General features: G+C 44.7%; 1 protein-coding gene across 2 annotated transcripts in view; it reads right to left on the reverse strand.

Moving 5' to 3' along the window:
- The window catches only part of LOC120979732 (solute carrier family 23 member 1-like), a 652,539-nt gene that overhangs the window by 443,401 nt on the left and 185,222 nt on the right, over positions 1–23,916 (reverse strand). For both annotated transcript variants that reach the window (XM_040408688.1, XM_040408682.1), the window contains exon 7: positions 2,643–2,799. In XM_040408688.1, coding sequence (XP_040264622.1) covers positions 2,643–2,799 — 157 coding nt within the window. The remainder of the gene's footprint in view (positions 1–2,642; positions 2,800–23,916) is intronic.

Genomic DNA, 23,916 nt, shown 5'->3' on the forward strand with positions numbered 1-23,916 from the left:
CATCGCATGTGTTCGCCCGGCAGAGGCGAACGCGAACAAGCTATGTTCGCCGGGAACTGTTCGCCGTCGGATAGTTCGGGCCATCTCTAACTATAATAGCACTTATTATCTGAATGCATTTTAGACATTGTATACTATGAATTTTTTCATGCTTTTATCTTAAGGGTATGTTCACATGGAGTTTTCCTGCTGGTTATTCATCCAAATCCAGAAGTGGATCCAACAGGAATGATAAGTCCTTCTTTTATATTTCCAATTCCTCTTGGTTCCACTTCTGGCTTTGGCTGATAAAACTGCAGGAAAATCTTCCTCAAAACCTCCTCCAACAAACTTAGTGTGAACCCACCCTAACTCCTAGGGCTCATGCACATGAACTTAAGGGCTCAGTGCCTGTATTGTGGACCATAAACAGCCGGTCCACAATATACAGGCATTGGCACTACAAAGTCCTTCCGCAGGCTTTCGGGTTCGTTCCTCTGCACCGCAAAAAGATAGAACATGCTCTATCTTGCGTATAGCGGACCCATTCAAGTCAATGGGTCGGTACCGCAATAGGGAGTACACACGGCCGATGCCCATGCATTGTGGTCTGCAGTATGGGCACTGAGCCAGTACGGTTGTGTGCAAGCTCTTTTAAGGAAAGTAATACATGAAAAGAACCTGCCACTGACTCCAGATCAGTAACTTGTATGTCGGTTATTATACCTGCTACCTTGCTATGTACCCTCAAACTGACCATGGAATGTGCATTGACAGGACGGCTACTGGAGTCCTCTCCATTATGTGGGCATGCTCAGGAGTCCTCTCAATGCATTCCATCACTGGTTTGCAGGTGCATCATGATGAGTTGAGGTGAGGATTAACATACAACACCTTACTCATGTGGAGTCAGCGGCAGGTGTTTTATACATCTATTACTATACTTAATAGGGCTTTGCAGAGGTGACTCCCTTTTTTCACATTAATTTTCTGCAGCCTGCAAAAGGTAAACTGTTTTATATTTGGCAATTGTTAGTCTAAATTTATTATTGGCTGGCACATGAAAATGAACACTTGTAACTAAAGACATTCTTACGAGCTGAGCAAGGCTGTGCAATCACTTTAATGAGAGGACAAGAAGAATGGCAATCACTAGATTACCAAGGGCGGCAAAAGAGTGCTGTTAAAAAATGTCTGCCTCTTTGTTGTTATTCCCATTGGATTACATCAGGTGATGAATTAACACATAATGAATGACGGATATTCTCATTACACTGCTGGCTATAATGACTACACAGTAGGTCAATGTCCTACACCGAAAGGAATTTCAAACATAACTAGTAGCTAACCAAAGACAACCATATGTGGATAGATCTCTGTTAAGCTGCTGGCCCAGAGCAGGATATCTGGTTTGCTATGTGAGATGCCATTAAAAGACTTCTCTAAGGACAGTACTTTACCTTCGGGAAACACAGCAAGAATTTGGGTAGACTTAATAGCAATGCTTTCTGGAAATAGATTTCTAATTTCAAACATCTTGACAGTGGTCTTCTCATTATATGTGAAATTTTAATTATTGTATTCACGTGAAATATAACATTTGGTGAGCAGAAAAAATTCGGTAATAAGAAAATAAGTCACATACCAATACTGATTATGCCCATGGTAGGTATTTTACAAAACCTAGGGCCATATATTAATGATATGAGCAAAGGTAAAGGTAATTTATGTGACATGATGTACATATGATGATATAATTACAGTATGTTACTGCAGCATTTTAGACAGCAAGAATACCCTGTAAAATATTCATATAAATCTCTGCTCATTCTGAGCTTAGGAGTCATGTGGGCAGTCCTAACCAATGATCAATAACTATATTTTCCTCCTCCTAAACTCATAATGAGCAGAGCTGTAAGAGAATAAAATACACGTTATACTGAATCTTTACCTAAAAACTATATATCAATCTGCTCTGTAACATACAGTATGCAGATTCTACTGCATTTTCATGGTGACAGGCTCCCGTTAACTCACCGAACACCTGTTTGATTCATTGGTTTTGTCATAAATTAATACAATCTAAAAATAATCTATTAATAGCTGAAAAGGCTACAGTAACAATATCAAAAATAAAGGTAAAAAACACATTCCAGCTTTATTCTGTTAACATTAACTGAAGTATTAGTATTAACAAAAATAATAATGCTGAATGAACTTTGCTACAAGTATTTTAGTTGAATTTTGCAATTATTGTAGTGAATAGTAATGATAATTAACCGATGGACCAGTTTCTCAACAGCTGAGGGTTCTTTTCGACATATTTGCCCCAATGTTAGGTGTAACAGACATGCCCTCCTGGTTTTCCCATGAAGACTTTTATGGCTATCTTATATTTATATGGAAAGGAATCATTAAAACTAACTAAGTAGTTTATTTCTAATACTCTGATTAAGTCAAATGATCTACTGCTGGTAGCATGGTATCATAGATCATGAGCAAAGCAGAAATATATTATTTCAAATTGGATCATTGCAAGTTCCAAGCTCATAGGCATTTTAATGTTTGTGTTTGCTTCATACATAAGAACTGACACTGACTGACTGACACAGTACCACCATTCTCATATAATTTCTTTCTCCATAAAGCCTATTTGAACATACCTGGGTATGGAATATGAAACCAGGGAGAATTTTCAATTGCATCAATGTTAATATCAGTACGAGCAGCAAATCCATAGTCTGCTGGGCTTCTTGGAAACACATTAAAGTGTGTTAGAATGAAGCAGATCAACCAGGATAAACACATTCCAAATAATACCTTAAAATAGTAAAAAGATAGTTTCAATGGTTTTTATAAGTTCAGTATGGTTAATAAATACATGCAACATCTCTGAAGAAATAAGCATTCAATGTTATGCACCAAATAATTTCATGAGGAGTATCAACAGAAATATAAAATATACTTAATTCATATACAGTGGCATACCTCCAATAGAGGCAGACCACGGAACTGCTTTGGGTCCCCTGTGGAAAGGGGCCAGGCCATGGATGCCCCTTAATTGCACACACAAGATCTTCACACTTCCCTAGGCCTTGTCTGTGGCCCAGGACCTGCCTTCCAGCTTCCTGTTCCCCCTCACCACTTCCTTACCCAGTGCATCAATGTCTGGCTGCCAACTCTCAAGTCCAGACGAGGGCTTGCTCTGTGAGCTTGTTGTCTCTCTGCTGGGCTGGCCAATCAGCATGTTCAGTGCTTGTAGAGCCTGCTGCTGATTGGCTTGCATAGCCTGCACCAGCAGAGAAACTTTAGTGAAGAGTGCCTCCTGGGAGTCCCTCTGTCAGCAAGTAATGATTAAGGCTAGGCACTGCAGACACTAGGTAGGTTTAGCGTTAGGTCCCGAGCTACTTGAGAAACCTTGGCACGGTGCTCCGTCTCAGACATGTCCTCCAAGCAGGATATGTTGGCTAATTCTCAATTTTACACCAGTACGAGGGTTGGTAGGATCGCAGAGTGAACCTGTCTTTGTTTTTGTTATATTATTTTTACTGTTTATCACATCCACACATTTGCTATCCTGTGTAGGATGTCCATTGTGGTACTTGTGGTCCGCTGCAGGCATCCTCCATTGTATGCATTTTTGCTGGGGATTGCCATTAGCAGCGGGCCACAAGTGCAGGATCTGCCCCCCCCCCCCCCCCCCCCCGTATAGATGCACCACTGCATAGCATATGGGGTTGAGCACTTCCTGCTTTTTAATACCACGCCAATTTGTAGTTTGTATTTAGAATTTTTTGGACAATCCTAGTCTGAATGTGCCTTTATTTCCATCCACAGGCAGCATTCTGGTTCACATGTGAGGCCGGGGCTATATCAGCCAGTCTTGGGTGGGGCTCAGAGCTCTCTGCCTCCTCCAATTGTATGCATGGTCACATGCTGAAGGTTACTGGGAGATTGCTTTGAGTCGGACCTTGCGCTCCTGTAATTCGCCCACTGGTGCTCGGGCTCAGACATGTCCTCCAAGCAGGATATGTTGGCTAATTCTCAATTTTACACCAGTACGAGGGTTAGTAAGACCTCAGAGTGAACCTGTCTTTGTTTTTATTATATTATTTTTACTGTTTATCACATCCACACATTTGCTATCCTGTGTAGGATGTCCATTATGGTACTTGTGGTCCGCTGCATGCATCCTCCATTGTATGCATTTTTCTGTACGAGGGTTAGTAAGACCGCAGAGTGAACCTGTCTTTGTTTTTGTTATATTATTCAGACTTGTTTACCACCAAAACCAGAAAGAATGACCTTTTGAATGTCTGGTTTTAGCTATGTTGTTATGTCTGGAAACTAGTTTTTGTCTGGAAAAACTGCTGTGTCATTGCCATTGAATAACATTGAAGCTCTAATGTAAGTCTATGACAGATGGGAGTGGTAACTTTGTAATTGTTTGTGCTGAGTTTCTCCACTCTATCCCTCCCACTTGAAGGTTACTGTCTAGCTAGAAATGGTACATAGGGAGAGCAGTCAGAGCCCCTAATGTTCTGCAGTTAGTGACCAGTGCTTGGAGTGGGAGTATGCATGAGTGATCAGAAGAAAATGTGGAGATGGGGACACTGAGCCACAGACCATTGGTCACCAGCTCTATGACCAAGGAACTACCTGGACTACTGAGTTACAGATCATAGATCTCAAGCCTTTTGGCCAGGGTACCAGCCTTCTGAGAGAGAGAGAGACTTCTAGCTCTGGCCTTTCCTCAGAATCCAACCCTTATTCTGCCAAGGAGGAGACTAGAGAAGCCAGCCCGACGCCTCACCTGTATTGTTTTGTACCTGAATTCTTCCAGTAAAGAAGAACACTGGGTAACTGCCGACCCTGACTCTCTGGACTTATTTCCCATTGGGGTGCACCACATCTTACCATCCCTTCTGGAGAGTAGCAACACATGGTGACACATTAACAGTGTCCGGGAGACCCAGCATAACGTTGGAGCCACCCCAAACCCGGCCACTACATAGTTAGATATGTTCCTGCACGTTTCTGCACGTAAAGTTTATTCTTTGAATAATTCATTTTAGACTGTTTTAAATAGATTTTGAGTGTAAATTCTTCATCCTGTTAGGATCTTAGATGGGGCGACAGAAGGAGTCTCATTCCGCTGTCTAAGCACTTAGATGTCATGAATGCAACTGACTGCAGCACATGTGTGGTTAAACTACCAGGATCCCTCTTCTGGAAAATTGGTTTGATTTTTAATTGTTCACCTTTTTCAAGAGCTACGCTGGCAGTCAATATATTGAGCAAAGCAAAGTCTGAAAATTCAAAGAGATATAATGCTCCCCAATGAAAGTTTGCTATAAAGAACTCAATCCACTTAGATATTTGCTACAATATACGATTGTTAGTAGGAACTATAGTCTTTCAGTTCAGCCACTTCATCTTAAATTGGATTCCTGGACTGGATACACTGTAATAAATCCAAGCTATAATAAGTATTAAATCTGTATGGTAAACATCGTAAATGATAAGTAAGTACATTAGAAAGTTGTGCAGCTTTTTACTACACTTAAACTAGATTCGATGGACACATCTAGGATCTCAAATGAGGCACCCATATACACTACTCACAAAAAATTAGGGATATTTGGCTTGTGGGTGAAATTTCAAGATGAACCTAAAAGGTACTCTAACCTTTACAGGTGAACTTAATGTGACCTTCTCTAAACTTTTGAATGCATATATCCAGCTGTTCAATGTTTCAATACTTTTTTCCCAATTTGCTGTTCTCTAACAAGGAGCTTGAAACCAAAATTCACAACAGGTGTTTGATCCATGAATCACGCAATAAATGTCCTGGTTCAATTAGAATTGGTATTTAAATAGTCCTCCTCATCCTGCTGTTGACATTTTGAGACCAAGAAGACACCTAACAATTGATCAATACCTCGCCACTGCAAGGCTTCAAGCAGGATGTTCTCAGACAGAAGTGGCCACTGAGCTTAGAGTGTAGCGGATTGCATGTGGTTACTATCCACCGTCCTTAATTTTGGCTGTCCATAACATTTATTGTTGCAGTATTATGTTTAATTCCCTATGGTTCGTTACTTGTAAGACAAAAAGTAATCGGTGACCTGCTGAGCATTCGTCTGGTTGTTCGGTAGAAACAGAATGGCTACAATGGATGTTTCAACTGTACTGTTGATTGGATTTGCAATATTATGTTAAATTCGCTATGGTTTGTTACTTGTAAGACAAAAAGTAATCAGTGACCTGCTAAGCATTCGTCTAGTTGTTCGGTAGAAACACAATGGCTACAATGTATGTTTCAACTGTACTGTTGATTGGATTACTTATCAGGCTGGGCAGAGGGGATGTGTGGGCTGTAACCAGATGTATAATTTTCTGTGTGTGTCCCTTGCATGGGAGAGTTGATAAAAGAAGGGTATGTGGCATTAAACAGGGTTGTGCTCCTGATACTGTGTATCGTCCAGTTATTGGGAAGAGTGATGGGATATTCAAGGATGGTTTTTATTTACTACTGATGCTGTTCTTTCTGTGCTAAATACTTGACCCCGAAGTAACCCTTGGAATACCGGCAGAGAGAGCCTATGTCGCACTAGCTCTCCACTACATAGAGTGCCACAGTGTCATCAGCAGGTTGCAACAGAGATACACTGAGACTGAAAGAGTCATAGAAAGGAATAGAAGTGGATGTCCTTTGACCATTCGAAACCACTTACATCAGCGCGGTCTGTGTGCTAGGAAACCAGCAAGTCTACCTGACCACAGGTGTCATTGTTTTGCATGGGTCAGGGAATATCTATGCTCGACGAGAGATCAGTGGCCCTCAGTGCTGTTCACTGATAAAAGTCGATTCACGCTGAGCAGAAATGATGGCTGCCAACGATGTTCAGTCATTGTGCTTCTGCATGAACAACACAGGCCTAATTTCACCTTCATGGACGACAATGTGTCAGCTCATCGAGGTTGCATCATTAGGGAATGACTGCTGGAGACTGGGTACTCAAATGGAGTGGCCTGCACTTTCTCCAGACCTGAATCCCATTTAAATTCTATGGGATCAGCTGAGTCGCCATGTAGCGGCTCGTAACACTGTACCCCACTACTTCAGTGACCTGAGGGCAGCCCTTAAAGAAAAGTGGGATGTCATGCCTCAGCAGACAATAAATTGAATTGTGAACAGCATGAGACATCGTTGTCAAGCTGTAATTGATGCTCAAGGCCACAGGACAAGTTATTGTGACATTTACATTTTTTGTGGGGGGGTATACCCACCACTGTTGTTGGCTTTTGTTTCAATAAATTGTTTGTGATGAGGAAATCAGCATTGCATGCTTCTACTTAATACCCTACTTTCATTATATAGTATCACTATAGTGTGAACTTTTTACGTTTTCATAAATTTCACCCGAAAATCAAATATCCCTAACTTTTTGTGTGTAGTGTTAATCTATGGACCAATAATGTAGCACCACCAATTTTACACAAGTTTCTTTGAGAGTAAATGACACTTGCTGTGTCTCTCCCTATGCTCAGCTACGAAGATAATGGCAGAGACCACGCTGGATGAGGGTTTTATAGGACTATGACATCACAGGGGATGGCTATCTGTAGATTGGCTGGCTGTATGGCATTATGTATCTCGCGTTCCCAGGCTTCTTACTTTCACTTTATAACAGGTCCAGCCGCCATTTTAGAAAAAACTGATTTGTTACCATGAAGTGCAAGGAAATTCGGATTTGTTGCAAATCAAAGTTATCCCAAACTTTGGACCGAATTCCGCTTTGAATACTTTTCTTCGCTCAACATTAATCATAATAACATAGACTGAGATTGTTTTTTTGCAATACAGTGTGTGTGACTGCTTTCAACAGCAAACTTCTTGCTATGTAAGAATATCTGAGTGAATTAAATTTCTACAATTAAGTAATAAAATTTTTTGGCATGCAGACCATCCTGACATACAGTATATAAGAAAAACCAAAATAGTGCTACTTTAAGAACACCAGTTAGGAAAGTTGACCACTGTTCCCTATTACAAAGTATATTGTGTTTTTCACACATTTAGTGAGATTTATGACATTTTTTAGGCCAATGATAATTTGTAATTTTTCACTTCCTTATCATCACTAGGGTTGAGCAAAGTTATCAAAAATTTCATTCGGCTGCTTCGCTGAATTTAACAAAGAGTTACTTTGTCACGAGGTGCATTTCTTTGTAAGTACTGTAGCATGCGCAATGACAGGAAATGGCGATTGTGCTGCCCCCCCATCATTGAACTCCTCAGATGCCATGTTCATCACTGATCGCAGCATCTGAGAATAATAGTGAGGGCTTTCAGGGGTTAATCCAGTAAAGAAATCGTGAAGAGGCCACTATGGCCATCTTGATTGAAGACACTGTGTGAAATTTCGCACGGTGCCTGATGACGTCATCCCACTGGCCATCACTGCAAACAAGATTTTGCTTGGGATCTTCAATTAAGATAGCTGTGGCGTTCTCTTCATGCACAAATAGATGCGGTGAGTATGTTTTTTTAATCGCCATTTCAGGGAAAATTGATTTGTTACCACGAAGCACAAGGAAATTCAGCTTCTTGGCAAATCAAATTATTCCTGATACTTCGATTCGCTTAACACTACTCATCACTATTCAAAAGTGGCGAGAAAAGTGGATGGGCTTAGCGGGAGAAGGTTTTGCCTCCCGCAGTCCGACAGATTTAAAGTCATTTATGACTGAAAGTGTCATATATAATAGTTCATAATTAGGGCAGATAATATTGGGGGTGTATTTGAATTTCTGGTGCATAGAGTGCCTGGAGATGTGTCCAATTTATTGTCCATAAACTTGGTGCCTTTTGTGCCAACAACATTATACTAAGACTGGTGTTAGTAATGCCAGTCTTAGTATATATTCCCCACTATATCTCGTTTAGCAACATTTCATTCATTATTATTTATTTTTCCCGTTTCTCAGACCTTTTGTTTTTTATTGTTTTTAGAAAATATTAACCATAATGATATTGTATAAGTGAAATTATTATTACTTTAAGATGATGGAAATATTATATGTTACCATTACCTCTGTGATCTTTAAAATTTTGACAGCATCTCTGGTTTGCATTATTGTTTTGTTTGACTCAATTTCACCAGCCCTAGCTAGGCTGAATAATTATAAACTATTATAAAAAGTCCTTTGGTATAATTATTGTTCAATTTTAATCCGTGCATTAGCAATTTCTGGCATCCAAGCCACAACTTCCAGAATGCTTAACAATTCTCAAGAGTTATTACTGCTTAGACTGTAGGCACTAATTCTACCTTATGTAATCTGATTAGTGAAAGGATTGTGGACATAAATGCTTTTTGGTATTCTGTAAAAAAAATAAAATAAATGCAATAAAGCAAATGTTGAAAGTTATTGTTTTAAGCAGCTGACTTATACAGTCAATTTCTGGCACATTCTAATATAACTGACTTACCATAAGTTCAGGTTTCCCGGAGCAGTTTCTGAAGCCAAAACCAGGAGTGAGTAAAACAAAGAAGTATATCTGTCCTTTATACTTTCTCTCCTTTAATGATCCACTTTGGGCTTCCAAAACTACATCAGGAAACCTGAGCGTGTGGACATACCCTATGGGGTTTGGTGGAAGAGAGCCAAGATTTGTTACTCCACCTGCTGCTGGACCCACTTTGAATCTTCCCTTAATATAGCAGCACACTTTATTATCCCAGCCAAAACACCCCAATCACAAACTTGCCAACAATACAGCAGTGAATTGATAAAGTAAACTAACTAGTTAGAAACTCAAAGGATTAATATTTGTTCCTTGCTATTTTACCACCATCAAAATGCTTTGTCCTAGTACACACCTAGTACTGATACTCTATTTTTCTCTCTCCCTATTCCTCAGTTATTCCAAATCCTGTAAACTGTTACAGTCATGTAGTTACATGATTTGTCTAATGCATTCATTGATAATCAGTATGTAGATATTAAATATATGGCTGTAATACTTGCTCCATAAACATTTGAACACAAATTAACCAGCCATGAAATGTAATCATCAGCATGGCAGGCTTAGTCAGTATGGACTTCCTTTCAGTATGAACAACGTGGCAGACCACAAATGATAACATGGCAATCTACTAATGGAAATAATGGATTTTTCAGACAAATATGCACAATTACGGTAAGCTTGGTGGAAATCAGTCACTGAATGTTGGTCAATCCAGTTCACAATGTTGTACGCTTAGTCATCATATAGTTCAATCCAGTGTTGACAACCTGGCAGACTATACATTATACGTTCCAAACTTCTACAATTAAAATAAACATTTTCTGTCTTCCAAATCAACAGTTAAGTTGATTGAAACTAATTTGTATGGAAAACCAGATGGTGGTGAATACTGACAGATGTTATACTGTATGATAGTGTACATGAAAATTATGATTTCCAGACCCCCCAACAGCACCACAGAGAGAGGGGATCCGCCCCCAGGGACAGCAAACCTGCAGAAATAAAGGGGAGGAGCCCCTCTCCTACCTCAGTGGTTTACAGTGTATGAGAGAGACTCCAACCCAAGTTAGTTTATCCAACACGCATAATATCTACATGTATAATACTTTTTTTATCTCTTTTATTTATTTATTTTATTTATTTTTTACTGCTACACCCAGTGCACAAGAAGAAACCAGGAAAACCCCAAGGGAGGGAACAAGGAAGGGTGCTGTCGTGGGGTCTGGAAAATCCGATTACCGGTAAGTAATCATCATTTTTCCCTTCCCCCACGACAGCACCACGGAGAGATTACAGAGAACACCCTTCCTTATGGGTGCGACACCGCCTGAAGAACCCTGGTACCAAACAGGAGATCGGAGGAGGAATTTAGCTGAAGATGATAGTGTCTATAGAAAGTGGAAGGAGAGGACCACGTGGCAGCTCAGCAAATCAGCTCAATTGAGACATTAGATCTTTCTGCCCAGGAGGTAGAGACAGATCTAGTAGAATGTGCCCTGATTGAGATAGGAGGAGGATTACCAGATAACGTGTAGGCAAGAGATATAACAGACCGTATCCACCTAGCCAAAGAACTCCTAGAGGTTGCCTTCCCTCTGCACTTTCCTGAAAAAAGGACAAAGAGAGAAGTGGAATTCCTCCACTCCCTTGTTACTTCAAGCTACTGTAAAAGGGATCTTTTGACGTCCAGGCAGTGTAATCTACTCTCCTCCTGATTCTTAGGTTCAGCAAAAAAGGTAGGCAGCACAATTTCCTGAAGCCTATTAACTCTGGATGGGACTTTTGGCAAAAAGGCCGGATCTGGTCTCAGAACTACTCTATCCTCAGTGATGGACATAAAAGGAGGGTTAATCGACAAGGCCTGTATTTTGCTTACTCTTCTGGCCGAAGTAAGGGCTACCAACAGAACCAGCTTGAACGAGAGGTGTTTTTCTGAACAGGAGGATAATGGCTCAAAGGGTTCACACGTTAAGGAATTTAACACTAAATTCAAATCCCATGAAGCAAAACTAGGAGATTTTACTGGCAATATTCTGTCTATTGCTTTAAAAAATCTTATTACCCAAGGGTTGGAAGCAAAATTTTTATGGAAAAGGGCAGAAAGCGCAGAAACCTGGACCTTAAGGATACTCTTTGCTAATCCTCCCGAGAACCCCCTCTGTAGAAACTCCAGAATATGGAGAATAGATGTTTCTGAAGGGACAGACCCTGAACTAATCCCTAGGAATTCAAGGTATTTCTCCAGACTCTAGCGTAAATGGATCTGGTAACTTATTTTTTGCTTTTTAGTAAGGTGGACACTACCGACTAGGAAAACCCCTTTGTTGATCAATAGCGCCCTTTCAAAATCCAGGCCGTCAGATTTAAACCTCTGACGTCTGGATGGCAAACAGGATCCTGTTTGAAAAGGTCCGGGATTTCCGGAAGGATCCACGGGTCGGAAATCGACTTCGATTTTAGGAGAGAGAACCAAACTCTCTTTGGCCAGAATGGGGCTATGAGAATGATTCTCGCCTGCTCGTCCCTGATCTTCTTTAGCACTGTCGGAATTAACTGAAGGGGAGGAAATTCGTAGCCCAAAGGGAAGTCCCATTTCAGCAGAAGAGAATCCACTCCAAATGGTGATTGCCCCGGGTTGAGCGATCAGAAACATTCCATTTTCCTGTTTGCTCGGGTGGCAAAAAGGTTGATGGACAAAAGACCCCATGCACTGACTATTTTCCCAAAGATGACCTGATTCGGAGACCATTCCCCCTGTCTTAGCTGATGGCGACTCAGTAAATATGCCTGACCATTGTTTTTCTCGGTTATGTGGAGAGCCAAGATCTGCCCAAACTTCCTCTCCACAAACTGAAACACAAGGGAACTCTCCTTCATGAGGGATCTGGATCTCGTGCCCCCCCTGGTGATTTATATATGCCACTGTTGCACGATTGATAATATTCTTATGTGGTATGACTGGATTAGGGGGATCGCTTCTTGTAGGGCAGGTCTGACTGCCAACAATTCTTTCCGGTTTGAGGAGAAAGTCTGCTGAACTGGAGAACATGTCCCTTGAAAGATCTGGTCTAGACAGTGAGCACCCCACCCAAGGGGACTGGCATCCGTGGTCAATACCATGGGAGTGGAGACATTCCAAGGAACTTCCTGATCTAGATTTGACTTTTCCTGCCACCATTCCAGATTTTTCTGATTTTTGGATGAGATTTTTATTTTTGTATCTAGGGAGTTTCCTCGGACTCCAAAGGCGAACAGGATCTCTGTCTGTAGGGCTCGAGTGTGAAATTGAGCGGACGGTACTGCTGGGATACAAGATGTCAATGACCCTAGCAGCGACATGGCCTTCCGAATGGACAGGTGATTTGAAGATTTTAATATCTGAATCTTCCTCTGTATTTTTGAAATTTTCTCTTCTGTAAGAAGCACCCTCTGATCTGGAATTCAGGAGGAGACCCAGGAATAACTGATGCGTTCTTGGTTGCATTCGTGACTTCACCAGATTTATTATCCAACCTAACTGTTTCAGGATGTCCAATACTTTCTGTACTGCCATTACACAATTCCAATGAGAGTCAGCAATGATGAGCAAATCGTCTAGGTATGGCAAAAACAGTATGTCTTTTTTCCTTTTGAAGGATGTGTCACGGAACCATGAACCAGACGTACAACAAGGGATAAGTGAAAATAAGAAGGCTTTATTGAAAATAAAGCTGTAAAGCAAAAGTCCAAACGGATGGCGAAACCGAAGCAGAGTCTTTGCGAAGCCAGAGGTCAGGAACAAGAAGGGTAGTCAGACGAAGCCAGGATCAGGAACCAGCAGGGTAGTCAGACGAAGCCAGGATCAGGAACCAGCAGGGTAGTCGGACGAAACCAGGATCAGGAACCAGCAGGGTAGTCGGACGAAAACAGGATCAGGAACCAGAAGCAGCAGCAGTCTAGAAGCATGTGAACACAGGAGGACCAAGCAAGGAACTGAAGCCACAGACCTCCTATATATATGAGCTAGGCATCCAGCTCCTCCCAGTGGGAAGGAGGAGCCGCAGGGTACAAGAAACCCAGAAACCAAGATGGCCGCCAGCACATGTCAAACGAAGGAGAACAGCAAGAAGGTAAGACCATGACAGTACCTCCCCCTCAAGGGCCCCTCCTCCGCGGAGTAAAGAACGGTTTCTGAGGGAAGCGTGCGTGGAAGGCTCGGAGCAAGGCAGGAGCATGGACATCTGCGGAGGGAACCCAGGAACGCTCCTCTGGACCATAACCACGCCAATGGACCAAAAACTGCACCCGACCGCGGACCAGGCGTGAGTCCAGGATATTGCTCACCTCATACTCCTCACGATTACCCACTTGGACCGGACGAGGCCGAGGAACCGAGGAAGTGAAACGATTACACACCAGTGGCTTCAACAAAGAGACATGAAACACGTTGGAGATCCGCATGCCAGGAGGAAGCGCAAGGGCATAGGCTACCGGGTTTACCCTGCGAAGCACTCGGAAGGGACCAACAAAGCAAGGCGCCAGCTTGGGAGTGGGCACTCGAAGGTTGAGGTTGCGGGTGGACAACCATACACGGTCTCCGACCTGGTAGGAAGGAGCAGGCGCTCGTCTGCGATCAGCCTGGAGTCTCTGGCGCTGCGCAGAGACCTCAAGGGACTTCTGGATCAGTACCCAAGAAGCACGTAGGACGGAAAGGTGATCCTCCACAGCCGGAATATCCTGGGGAGAGAATACCTCCGGTAACACGGCAGGTTGGAACCCATAATTGGCCATGAAGGGAGACGTCCCAGAGGAAGAGTTCACCGCCGTGTTCCTGGCAAACTCAGCCCAAGGCAGGAGGTCAACCCAATTGTCTTGGTGATCGGAGACATAGCAACGAAGGAATTGCTCCAAGGCCTGATTGGATCGTTCTGCGGCCCCATTGGACTGAGGGTGGTAGGCCGAGGAGAAGGAGAGATGAATCCCCAACTGGGAGCAAAAGGCGCGCCAGAACCTGGACACAAACTGACTCCCCCGATCCGACACAATCTCCTTAGGCAAACCGTGCAACCGGAAGACCTCCCTGGCAAAAATCGTGGCCAACTCTTGTGCAGAGGGTAACTTCTTGAGAGGAACACAGTGGCACATTTTGGAAAACCGATCCACAATCATGAGAATGACCGTATGGCCTCGGGATGCAGGGAGGTCCACAATGAAATCCATCCCCAGGTGTGACCATGGGCGCTCCCCGGTGGCTATGGGTTGCAGAAGGCCCAACGGAAGGTGCCGAGGGGACTTACTCTGGGCACAAACGGAGCATGCCGCTACATATGCGGCGATGTCGGAACGTAGGGAAGGCCACCAGAACAGACGTGAAACAGCCCAGGACAGCTGATTCTTTCCAGGATGCCCCGCGGTCTTGGAGTTATGGTAGGTTCGCAACAACCGAGTGCGCAACTCCTCAGGCACAAAACATCTGCCGTTGGGTTTCCCAGAGGGAGCACCAGATTGAGCCGCCAAAATCTGCTCACCCAGGGGAGAGGTCAGGCTGGTGCGAATGGCGGCCAAGATCTGATTCGGAGGTATGACCGAAGTCGGAATCGACTCCTCCCTGGACAGCTCGGAGTACTGCCGTGATAAGGCATCCGCCCTGATGTTCTTGGAACCGGGTAGGTAGGAGACCACGTAATTAAAACGTGACAAGAACAGAGCCCATCTGGCCTGACGTGGTGTCAATCTCTTGGCCTCAGAAAGGTAGGTCAGATTCTTGTGGTCCGTCAGGATGAGGACCGGAACCACCGAACCCTCGAGCAAGTGCCTCCATTCTTTAAGGGCCTGCACGATGGCCAATAACTCCCTGTCACCAATCTGATAGTTGCACTCCGCGGAAGACAGTTTCCGGGAGTAAAACCCACAAGGAAGCAGAGGACCCTCTGGTGTTCTACGCTGAGACAGAAGGGCGCCTACTCCCGTCTCAGACGCGTCCACCTCGAGGACAAAGGGCAACCCAGGGTTGGGATGCGACAGAATCGGAGCCGACACAAAGGCGGACTTTAGAGCCTCAAAAGCTCGGATGGCCTCGAGCGGCCAGACCTGGGAATTACTGCCCTTCCTGGTCAGATCCGTGAGAGGCTTGGCTAGCATGGAAAAGTCCCTGATGAACTTCCGATAATAATTGGCGAAGCCCAAAAAGCGCTGCAGGGAACGAAGACCACTGGGCTGGGGCCACTGTAAGACAGCCGAAACCTTCTCAGGATCCATGGAGAACCCCTCAGCGGAAATGATGTAACCTAAGAAGGTTACCTGGGATCGGTGAAATTCGCATTTCTCAAGCTTACCGAACAGCTTGTTCTCTCGTAACCGTTGCAACACTCGTCTGACATCCAGAATGTGGGCCTCCATGGATTCAGAATATACCAAGATGTCATCCAAATAGACCACCACACACTGCTGCAACAGGTCACGGAAAACATTGTTGATGAATTCCTGAAAGACTGCGGGCGCATTGCACAACCCAAAGGGCATAACCAAGGATTCATAATGACCGGTCCTGGTGTGAAACGCGGTCTTCCACTCATCGCCCGCCTTGATCCTTACCAGGTTATATGCCGCCCTCAGGTCGAGTTTGGTAAAGACCGTGGCCCCTTTAAGGCGATCGAACAGCTCGGAAATCAAGGGTATCGGGTAAGCGTTCTTGATCGTGATGCGATTGAGACCCCTGTAATCGATGCAAGGCCTCAACTCACCGCCCTTCTTTTTCACAAAGAAAAATCCAGCCCCTGCCGGGGACGAGGATTTGCGAGTGTGTCCGCGTGAAAGCGCCTCCCTCACGTACTCCTCCATGGCCTCATTCTCCGCTACCGACAGTGGATAGACTTTGCCACGAGGAGGAACGGCACCAGATTGTAACTCTATGGCACAATCGTATGGGCGGTGCGGAGGTAGGGCAACCGCGCGCACCTTATCGAATACATCCCGGTACTCCTCGTATTCAGGAGGCAACAGAGAGTCCGAGGAAGTACACAGCAACTTGACAGACCCATGGATGCAACTAGCCCCACACTGCGGTGACCACGAGAGGATCTCGGCCGATCTCCAATCGAAAGTCGGATTATGCTTCTGGAGCCAGGGGTACCCCAAGACCACCGAGTAGTGTGGAGACGAAATAACCTGGAGGCAGACCGACTCTCTGTGAACGGCACCAATGGCTATCCCCACTGGAAGGGTCTCATGAGTCACGTGTGGCGGCAGAAGGGGTCTGCCGTCTATCGCCTCAAGAGCCAGTGGGGAACCTCGAGCCTGCAGAGGAATGGAATTGGCGGCAGCGAACACATTATCAATGAACAAACCACCGGCACCAGAGTCCACCAACGCCTGGGTCGTCAACGAGCCCCCGACCCAGGAGAGGACAACAGTGATCAGTGGTTTGTCAACACGGGAAACCGGGGACGAGGAGACTCCACCCAAGATCTGCCCCCGACAGGATCTCAGGTGCGAGCGTTTCCCGAACGGTTCGGACATGCCAACCGAAAATGCCCACCGAGACCACAGTAAATGCATCGGCCCTCGCGTCTCCGGAGTACCCTCTCCCCCTCGGACAGGCGAGCAAACCCCAGCTGCATGGGTTCACCCCCAGACAAGTCATCCCCAGGAGGCGTGGGAGGAGAGGGAGGCACGGGTGGGACAACAAACGTAGGCGCCAATCTGTTAGAAAACCTCCGCAGGCTCTCCTTAAAGGAAGGTCTCTCCCTGAGTCTGGTGTCAATCAAAATCAGGAAAGAAATAAGAGACTCGAGCTCCACTGGTAGGTCCTTAGCTGCAACCTCATCCTTCAAGGCATCCGAGAGACCATGAGAGAAAGCAGCGACCAGAGCCTCATTATTCCAGCCCACCTCTGCTGCCAGGGTACGAAACTCAATGGCGTATTCAGCTACGGATCGTGAACCCTGTCTGATGGACATAAGGAGCTTCGCAGCAGAGGCAGCACGAGCCGGCACATCGAATACCTTCCGAAGAGAAGCAACAAAACCGGAAAACTCGGCAACCACCGGATTGTTGTTCTCCCATAAAGGGCTGGCCCAGGCCAAGGCCTTGTCCGAGAGCAGCGAGATCAAGAAGCCCACCTTTGATCTCTCAGTGGGAAAGGCATGTGGCAGCAACTCGAAATAAATGCCCACCTGGTTAAGGAAACCTCGGCACTGAGTTGGCTCTCCCCCAAAGCGCTGTGGAAGAGGGGCAGAACCGGTCATACCCCGAAACACCGCAGGTGCAACAACAGGTGTCGGGGTAGACTCTGGCGCAACAACCGGAGCGGCAGTAGGAGCGGGCCCAGGAGCGACAACCGACCCATCGGCAACGGGAGCGAAATGAGCCGTGCGTTCAAGCAGGGTTTGCAACGCCACAGCGAACCGTTCCAACAGGTGATCCTGCTGATCAAGTCTGGCAACCAGCGTGGGTAGCGAGGATGGCCCTGTACCGTCAGAATTCATGGCTTGGTCCTAATGTCACGGAACCATGAACCAGACGTACAACAAGGGATAAGTGAAAATAAGAAGGCTTTATTGAAAATAAAGCTGTAAAGCAAAAGTCCAAACGGATGGCGAAACCGAAGCAGAGTCTTTGCGAAGCCAGAGGTCAGGAACCAGAAGGGTAGTCAGACGAAGCCAGGATCAGGAACCAGCAGGGTAGTCAGACGAAGCCAGGATCAGGAACCAGCAGGGTAGTCGGACGAAACCAGGATCAGGAACCAGCAGGGTAGTCGGACGAAACCAGGATCAGGAACCAGAAGCAGCAGCAGTCTAGAAGCATGTGAACACAGGAGGACCAAGCAAGGAACTGAAGCCACAGACCTCCTATATATATGAGCTAGGCATCCAGCTCCTCCCAGTGGGAAGGAGGAGCCGCAGGGTGGGAGGCTACAAGAAACCCAGAAACCAAGATGGCCGCCAGCACATGTCAAACGAAGGAGAACAGCAAGAAGGTAAGACCATGACAGGATGCCACTTCTGAGATAATCTTTGTAAAAATTCTTGGTGCCATGGAAAGACCAAATGGAAGCGCCTGATACTGGAAATAATGAATCTGGTCTCTGATCTTTATAGCCACACTGAGGAACTGCTGGTGAGAATGGTGAATGGGGACGTGGTAATACGCATCCTTCAAATCGAGCACTGCCATGTGACAATCTGGAAAGAGCAGCTGAACTGCGGATTTTATTGTTTCCATCTTGAATTTCCTCTGAACCAGATGTGTGTTTAAATGTTTGAGATTTATAATCGTGCGAAAGGTTCCATCAGTTTTTTTTACCAAAAAGAGAAGAGAATAGTATCCACTTCCCCCCGGAATGAAGAACTGTTTTTCCACTAAACTTAGTACCTCTTTTATCATTGCTGATTTTCCTAAGGCTGAGATCTGAGGATCTGTAACTCTGAAATTGTGAGGGGAGGGGGGGGGCCGTAGAACGGAATTCTAGCTTTAGACCATCTTTTATTAACTTTTGAACCCAGACTCCCCCAACGTCTTCCCAAGTAGAAAGGAAGTATTTTATTCTTCCTTCTACCCTGCTTCTGGTGTCATGGTTGCTGTCGGGATGTTTTTTTAGGTTGGGATGAGTTGTTTCCAAAAAGGAAACCCCTGCTTCCAAATCCTCTGGATCTAGCGTTCTGGTTTCTCTCATTACCACGGTTCCTTCTTCTAAATCCAGAGGCTCTAAAGGAACGCCTGGGCCTTGAAAAGGAATTTACAGGGAACCCAGAGGATACATCTGGGAATTTTCTCTTCCGGTCTGCAGCCTTCTCCCAGTAAGGAATCAAAATCTGGCCCAAAAAGGAATTCACCCTGACAGGGAATGCCACATAAGCGTTTTGACGCTAGGTCACCTCCTCTCCAATTCTTTAGCCAAAGGGCTCTGCGTGCTGAATTAGAAAGAAAGGAGGCCTGTGCTGACAGTCTGATAGAATCTATAGAGGCACCCGCCAAAAATTCTGCTATCTTCTGTAAGGTAGGAATGGAAGACAGAATCTGATCTCGGGGACATTTTTCACGGATCTGTGTTTCTAGCCTATCTATGGATCTAGCTGCTACAGTTGAAGCTATACCAGGTCTAAAGGTGGAGGAGGAGGCTTCCCAGGTACTCTTAAGGCAGGAGTCAATCTTCTTATCCAATGGGTCCCTTAAGGACCCAAGTCCTCAAATGGAAGAGAGGACATCTTATAAATTTTAGAGATGGCCACATCAATCTTAGGTGCTTTGCCCCAGGAAGAAGTAGCATCCTCCTCAAGGGGATATTTCCTTTTAAAAATTTTGGGAATAAAAACTTTTTTGTCCATTTTTTCTCCACTCTTTGTTAATGAGGGAAATAACACTTTTATGTAAGGGAAAACATCTTCGTTTCTTTTGCTGTAGACCAGGGATGGCCAACCTGCGGCTCTCCAGCTGTTGCAAAACTACAACTCCCAGCATGCCCAGACTGTTTACAGATATCAGCCTACAGCAGGGCATGGTGGGAGTTGTAGTTTTACAACAGCTGGAGAGCCGCAGGTTGGCCATCCCTGCTGTAGACCCTCAAAGACCGTGTCCACTACCGTCCTATCTTCCTTGGTATCTTCCAACTCTAAGGTAGAACAGATTGCTTTTAACAACTTATCAGTATCTTCAACAGGAAATAAGTTGCTGTTATCTAAATCATCCCCTGAGGATGAGGAGTAATCAGAATTACATACGTCATGTTCACGGTTACTATCTAAGGAGTCTGCTTCTGATGACCACGCCCCCCCCTCCCCCCCAGGATTTTAAGGAGGATTTCCCTTCTGTCCTAATGAGGGATTTTCTTTTCTTGAGGAAACAAGGAGATTCTTCCGCCACTGTTTTGTCTATGCATTGTTGACACAACTTTTTAGTGTAGGAGGAAGACAAGGGGCATCTACACGGGGCACATTCTTTGTTTTTACGTTTGGTCAACACTTTCCTGGGTCTTGTCGGCTCAAGGATTTCTCCTTCCACCGGGTCGGGTCTCTTTTCTTCTTCCATATTACTGGCAGGAGAGCAGACAGTATGCAGGAATCCACTGATAGGACCACCTAGTGTCCCGTCCAGCAACTACTGGCCACCTTCGCTTCACCCAGATATACCCTGGTGTCTCCGGACGGAAAAATTGGGTGGTGGAACGCACGCCACCAGAAGTGCATCATCTGAAATGCACGAGTCATCATCCATCGACTCCGGGGAGTGCCCGCCCCTGGAAGTGCGTCATTATCACTACCACAGCTTACCGGAAGCTCCTGAAGGCGTCCCTCGCTGAAGCATCTGCACGCCGGGACTGTAGTTGTTCCGGCCCGGCACCTGGGAGCGCATCACCCCAACCGAGGCTGCTTCCCATCCTCCATAATACGCTGCCTGCCTCCAATCAGAGGGGCACACGTACCTGCCGCAAGTGCCCAATGGAAGCCCCGGACCCCCACTGGCACCTAGGGTCCTGCCAAACCCAAGACTATGGGCGATAGTCCCCAACAGGTTAGTTTTTTTCCAACTAGCCCTCCAGAACCTCTGGGACTTGCAGACTAGTGGCACCTAAAAGGAAACTGCAGGTTCCCAGCTCCAGGGACAGGAAACCACTGAGGTGGGAGAGGGGCTCCTCCCTTTTTATTTCTGCAGGTTTCCTGTCCCTGGGGGCGGATCCCCTCTCTCTGTGGTGCTGTCGTGGGGGAAGTGAAAATATATCATGCTAAAAATACTCCATTGACATATCTATTACACTATTAAAAACTTACTGTTTTAACATTTTGGTGGAAAATATTATTTTATATTAGACACTCAATTTGTAACAATGCATTTCCAGTTATCAACTATTGGCATTTATAGATGTTTTCCAAGATGGGTCACCAACATTTGACACTCTTGCGAATCAGCTAAATGATGAATTTGAGGTGCTCAGTGAGCACTGTGGCCTCCTCACAGCATACCAAGCACATCACCATATACAGTATTTTATAATGGATAAGCTTGTTATTGCAGTCCAGACTCATTCACTTGAATGAGGCTAAGCTGCAGAAAGACCATGTGAACAATGAACGTGGCCTTTTCAAACAGCTGATCAGAGGAGTTCTGGGAGTTGGACACCCACCAATTGGATATTGATGACTTATCCTGAGGACAGGTTATAATATTGTACTCGTAGAAATAATATATTTCAGCAAATTTTTTCCAAAGTCTTTATATATACCTTTTGATATTTATTGGATTTAAACAATGTGTAAATATACATTCAGATGAAAAACTCCAGTGGCTAGTACTTTTATAAAATAATCGTAGATGGCACTGATATACTGACAATGCATCTAGAACTCTTATGAGGGATTGTTTCAAATACGCTGACTAACATTTACACATAATAATGATATTGAGGTAGCAATGATTTTAGGCAGTACCTCTTGCTATACATGTTATGTAGTGCCAGCTACACGACTACCTTACAGCTCAGCTACTTTAGGACACAGTATGACCTGTAACAACAGCTTAAGCATTGTCTATTGAGAATTTAATGTAGTCTGAAATCAATGTTCTGCCTCTCTCACAGGCCTCAAGGCTCCTTTCCAATGCAAAGGCAATGATTGGGAACAAAAACCATTTGTTCTCAATAACTGCCTGATCATTGAGAAGGGGTAATCAACTCCTCTACAGTATAGGGGACAAATGATGTCTGCTACAATCAGTCATCCCCTACACAGGGCAACATGCTGCCGACAAACACGGATTTTATATGGTGCAATGACGTGCATTTAGCTCATTTGCCAGATGACAAGAGGGGAATTATCAGGAACAAATGCTTTTTTCCTATAATTGCCCCAATCTTTGTACCAGCTAAAAATACTACAGTTCTGGTTGTTCAGATAAAATTATTCATTACATTCAACCAACCAATCACTGGTGCAAAAAAGTGAATTATCAGGCAGTTACCACATATACAGAGGAGGAGATCTGTTTTAAAGATGGTGCTCATATTTGCAATCAATTTCTTTTGTTGTGCCAATGCATCTAAAATGAAAATCGAAGCTACTTTGAAATATGTCTTGAAAAAAAGTTTATGTATACCATATTTTTCGCCCCATAAGAAGCACTTTTTTTCCACCCACAAAAATTTCACTGCGTCTTATAGGGCGAACACAAATGAGCTCTTCCATAATGCAGCGCTCCCCTGGCTCTGTACTCATCGCTTCCTGGTCCTCTTCTGTCGGCTGTGCTGTGGCTGTGCACAGTGTGACGGAGCCCTGTGACGACAGGAAGAAGAAGAGAGTATGCTGGAGGTGAGGAGCGGTGACGTCCAGAGCAGGAGAGGTAAGTGGATTTTTTTAATTTTATGTGATATAAGGAATGGGGGCTGATGATCTGAAGCATGGGGGCTGATCTGAGGTCTGAATGGGGGTCTAATTTATATTAGGGCTCTTATCTAAAGTCTTATTGGGGTCTTATTAACATTGGGGGTCTGATCTGAGGGTCTTAGTAACATTGGGGTCTGATTTGGGCTGTGTGCTGAGGTCTGATTAACATTGGGGGTCTGATTGCTGGCCTGATCTGAGGTCTAATGAAAAATATTTTTTCTTATTGTCCTCCTCTAAAACCTAGATGTGTCTTATGGGCCGGTGCATCTAATAGGGCCAAAAATACAGTGTGTGTATATATATATATATATATATATATATATATATATATATATATAATTATTTTGTTTATGCAGCCTTTATCTACAGCCTAGAAACAGGTAGAATAAAGTATGACTGCAGGAACAGATTTACACAGAGTTTGTTGACTGTTACTATGGAGATTGTATGAGGCATGGGGGTTGATGATATGAGGCATGGGGCTGAAGATATGAGGCATGGGGGCTGATTAAATGAGGCATAGGGGCTGATTAAATGAGGCATGGGGGCTGATCTGAGGTCTGAATGGGGGGTCTTATTTATATTAGGGCTCTTATCTGAGGTCTTATTGGAGTCTTATTAACATTGGGGGTCTGATCTGAGGGTCTTAATATCATTGGGGTCTGATTTGGGCTGTGTGCTGAGGTCTGATTAATAGAGTTGAGCGAACCCGAACTGCAAAGTTCGGGTTCGTACCGAACTTTAGGTTTTTCAGCACCCGGACCCGAACCCGAACATTTACGTAAAAGTTCGGTGTTTGGCGATTTTTATGGCGCTTTTTGAAAGGCTGCAAAGCAGCCAATGAACAAGAGTCATACTACTTGCCCCAAAAGGCCATCACAGCCATGCCTACTATTGGCATGGCTGTGATTAGCTAACTGCAGCATGTGACCCAGCCTCTATTTAGGCTGGAGTCACGTAGCGCCGCCCGTCACTCTGCTCGGATTAGTGTAGGGATAGGCTGCAGCTGCTGTGAGGGAGAGATCAGGGAGAAATCTTATGAAGAAC

This window comes from Bufo bufo, chromosome 1 (genome assembly GCF_905171765.1).
Source record: "Bufo bufo chromosome 1, aBufBuf1.1, whole genome shotgun sequence".
Lineage (NCBI taxonomy): Eukaryota > Metazoa > Chordata > Amphibia > Anura > Bufonidae > Bufo > Bufo bufo.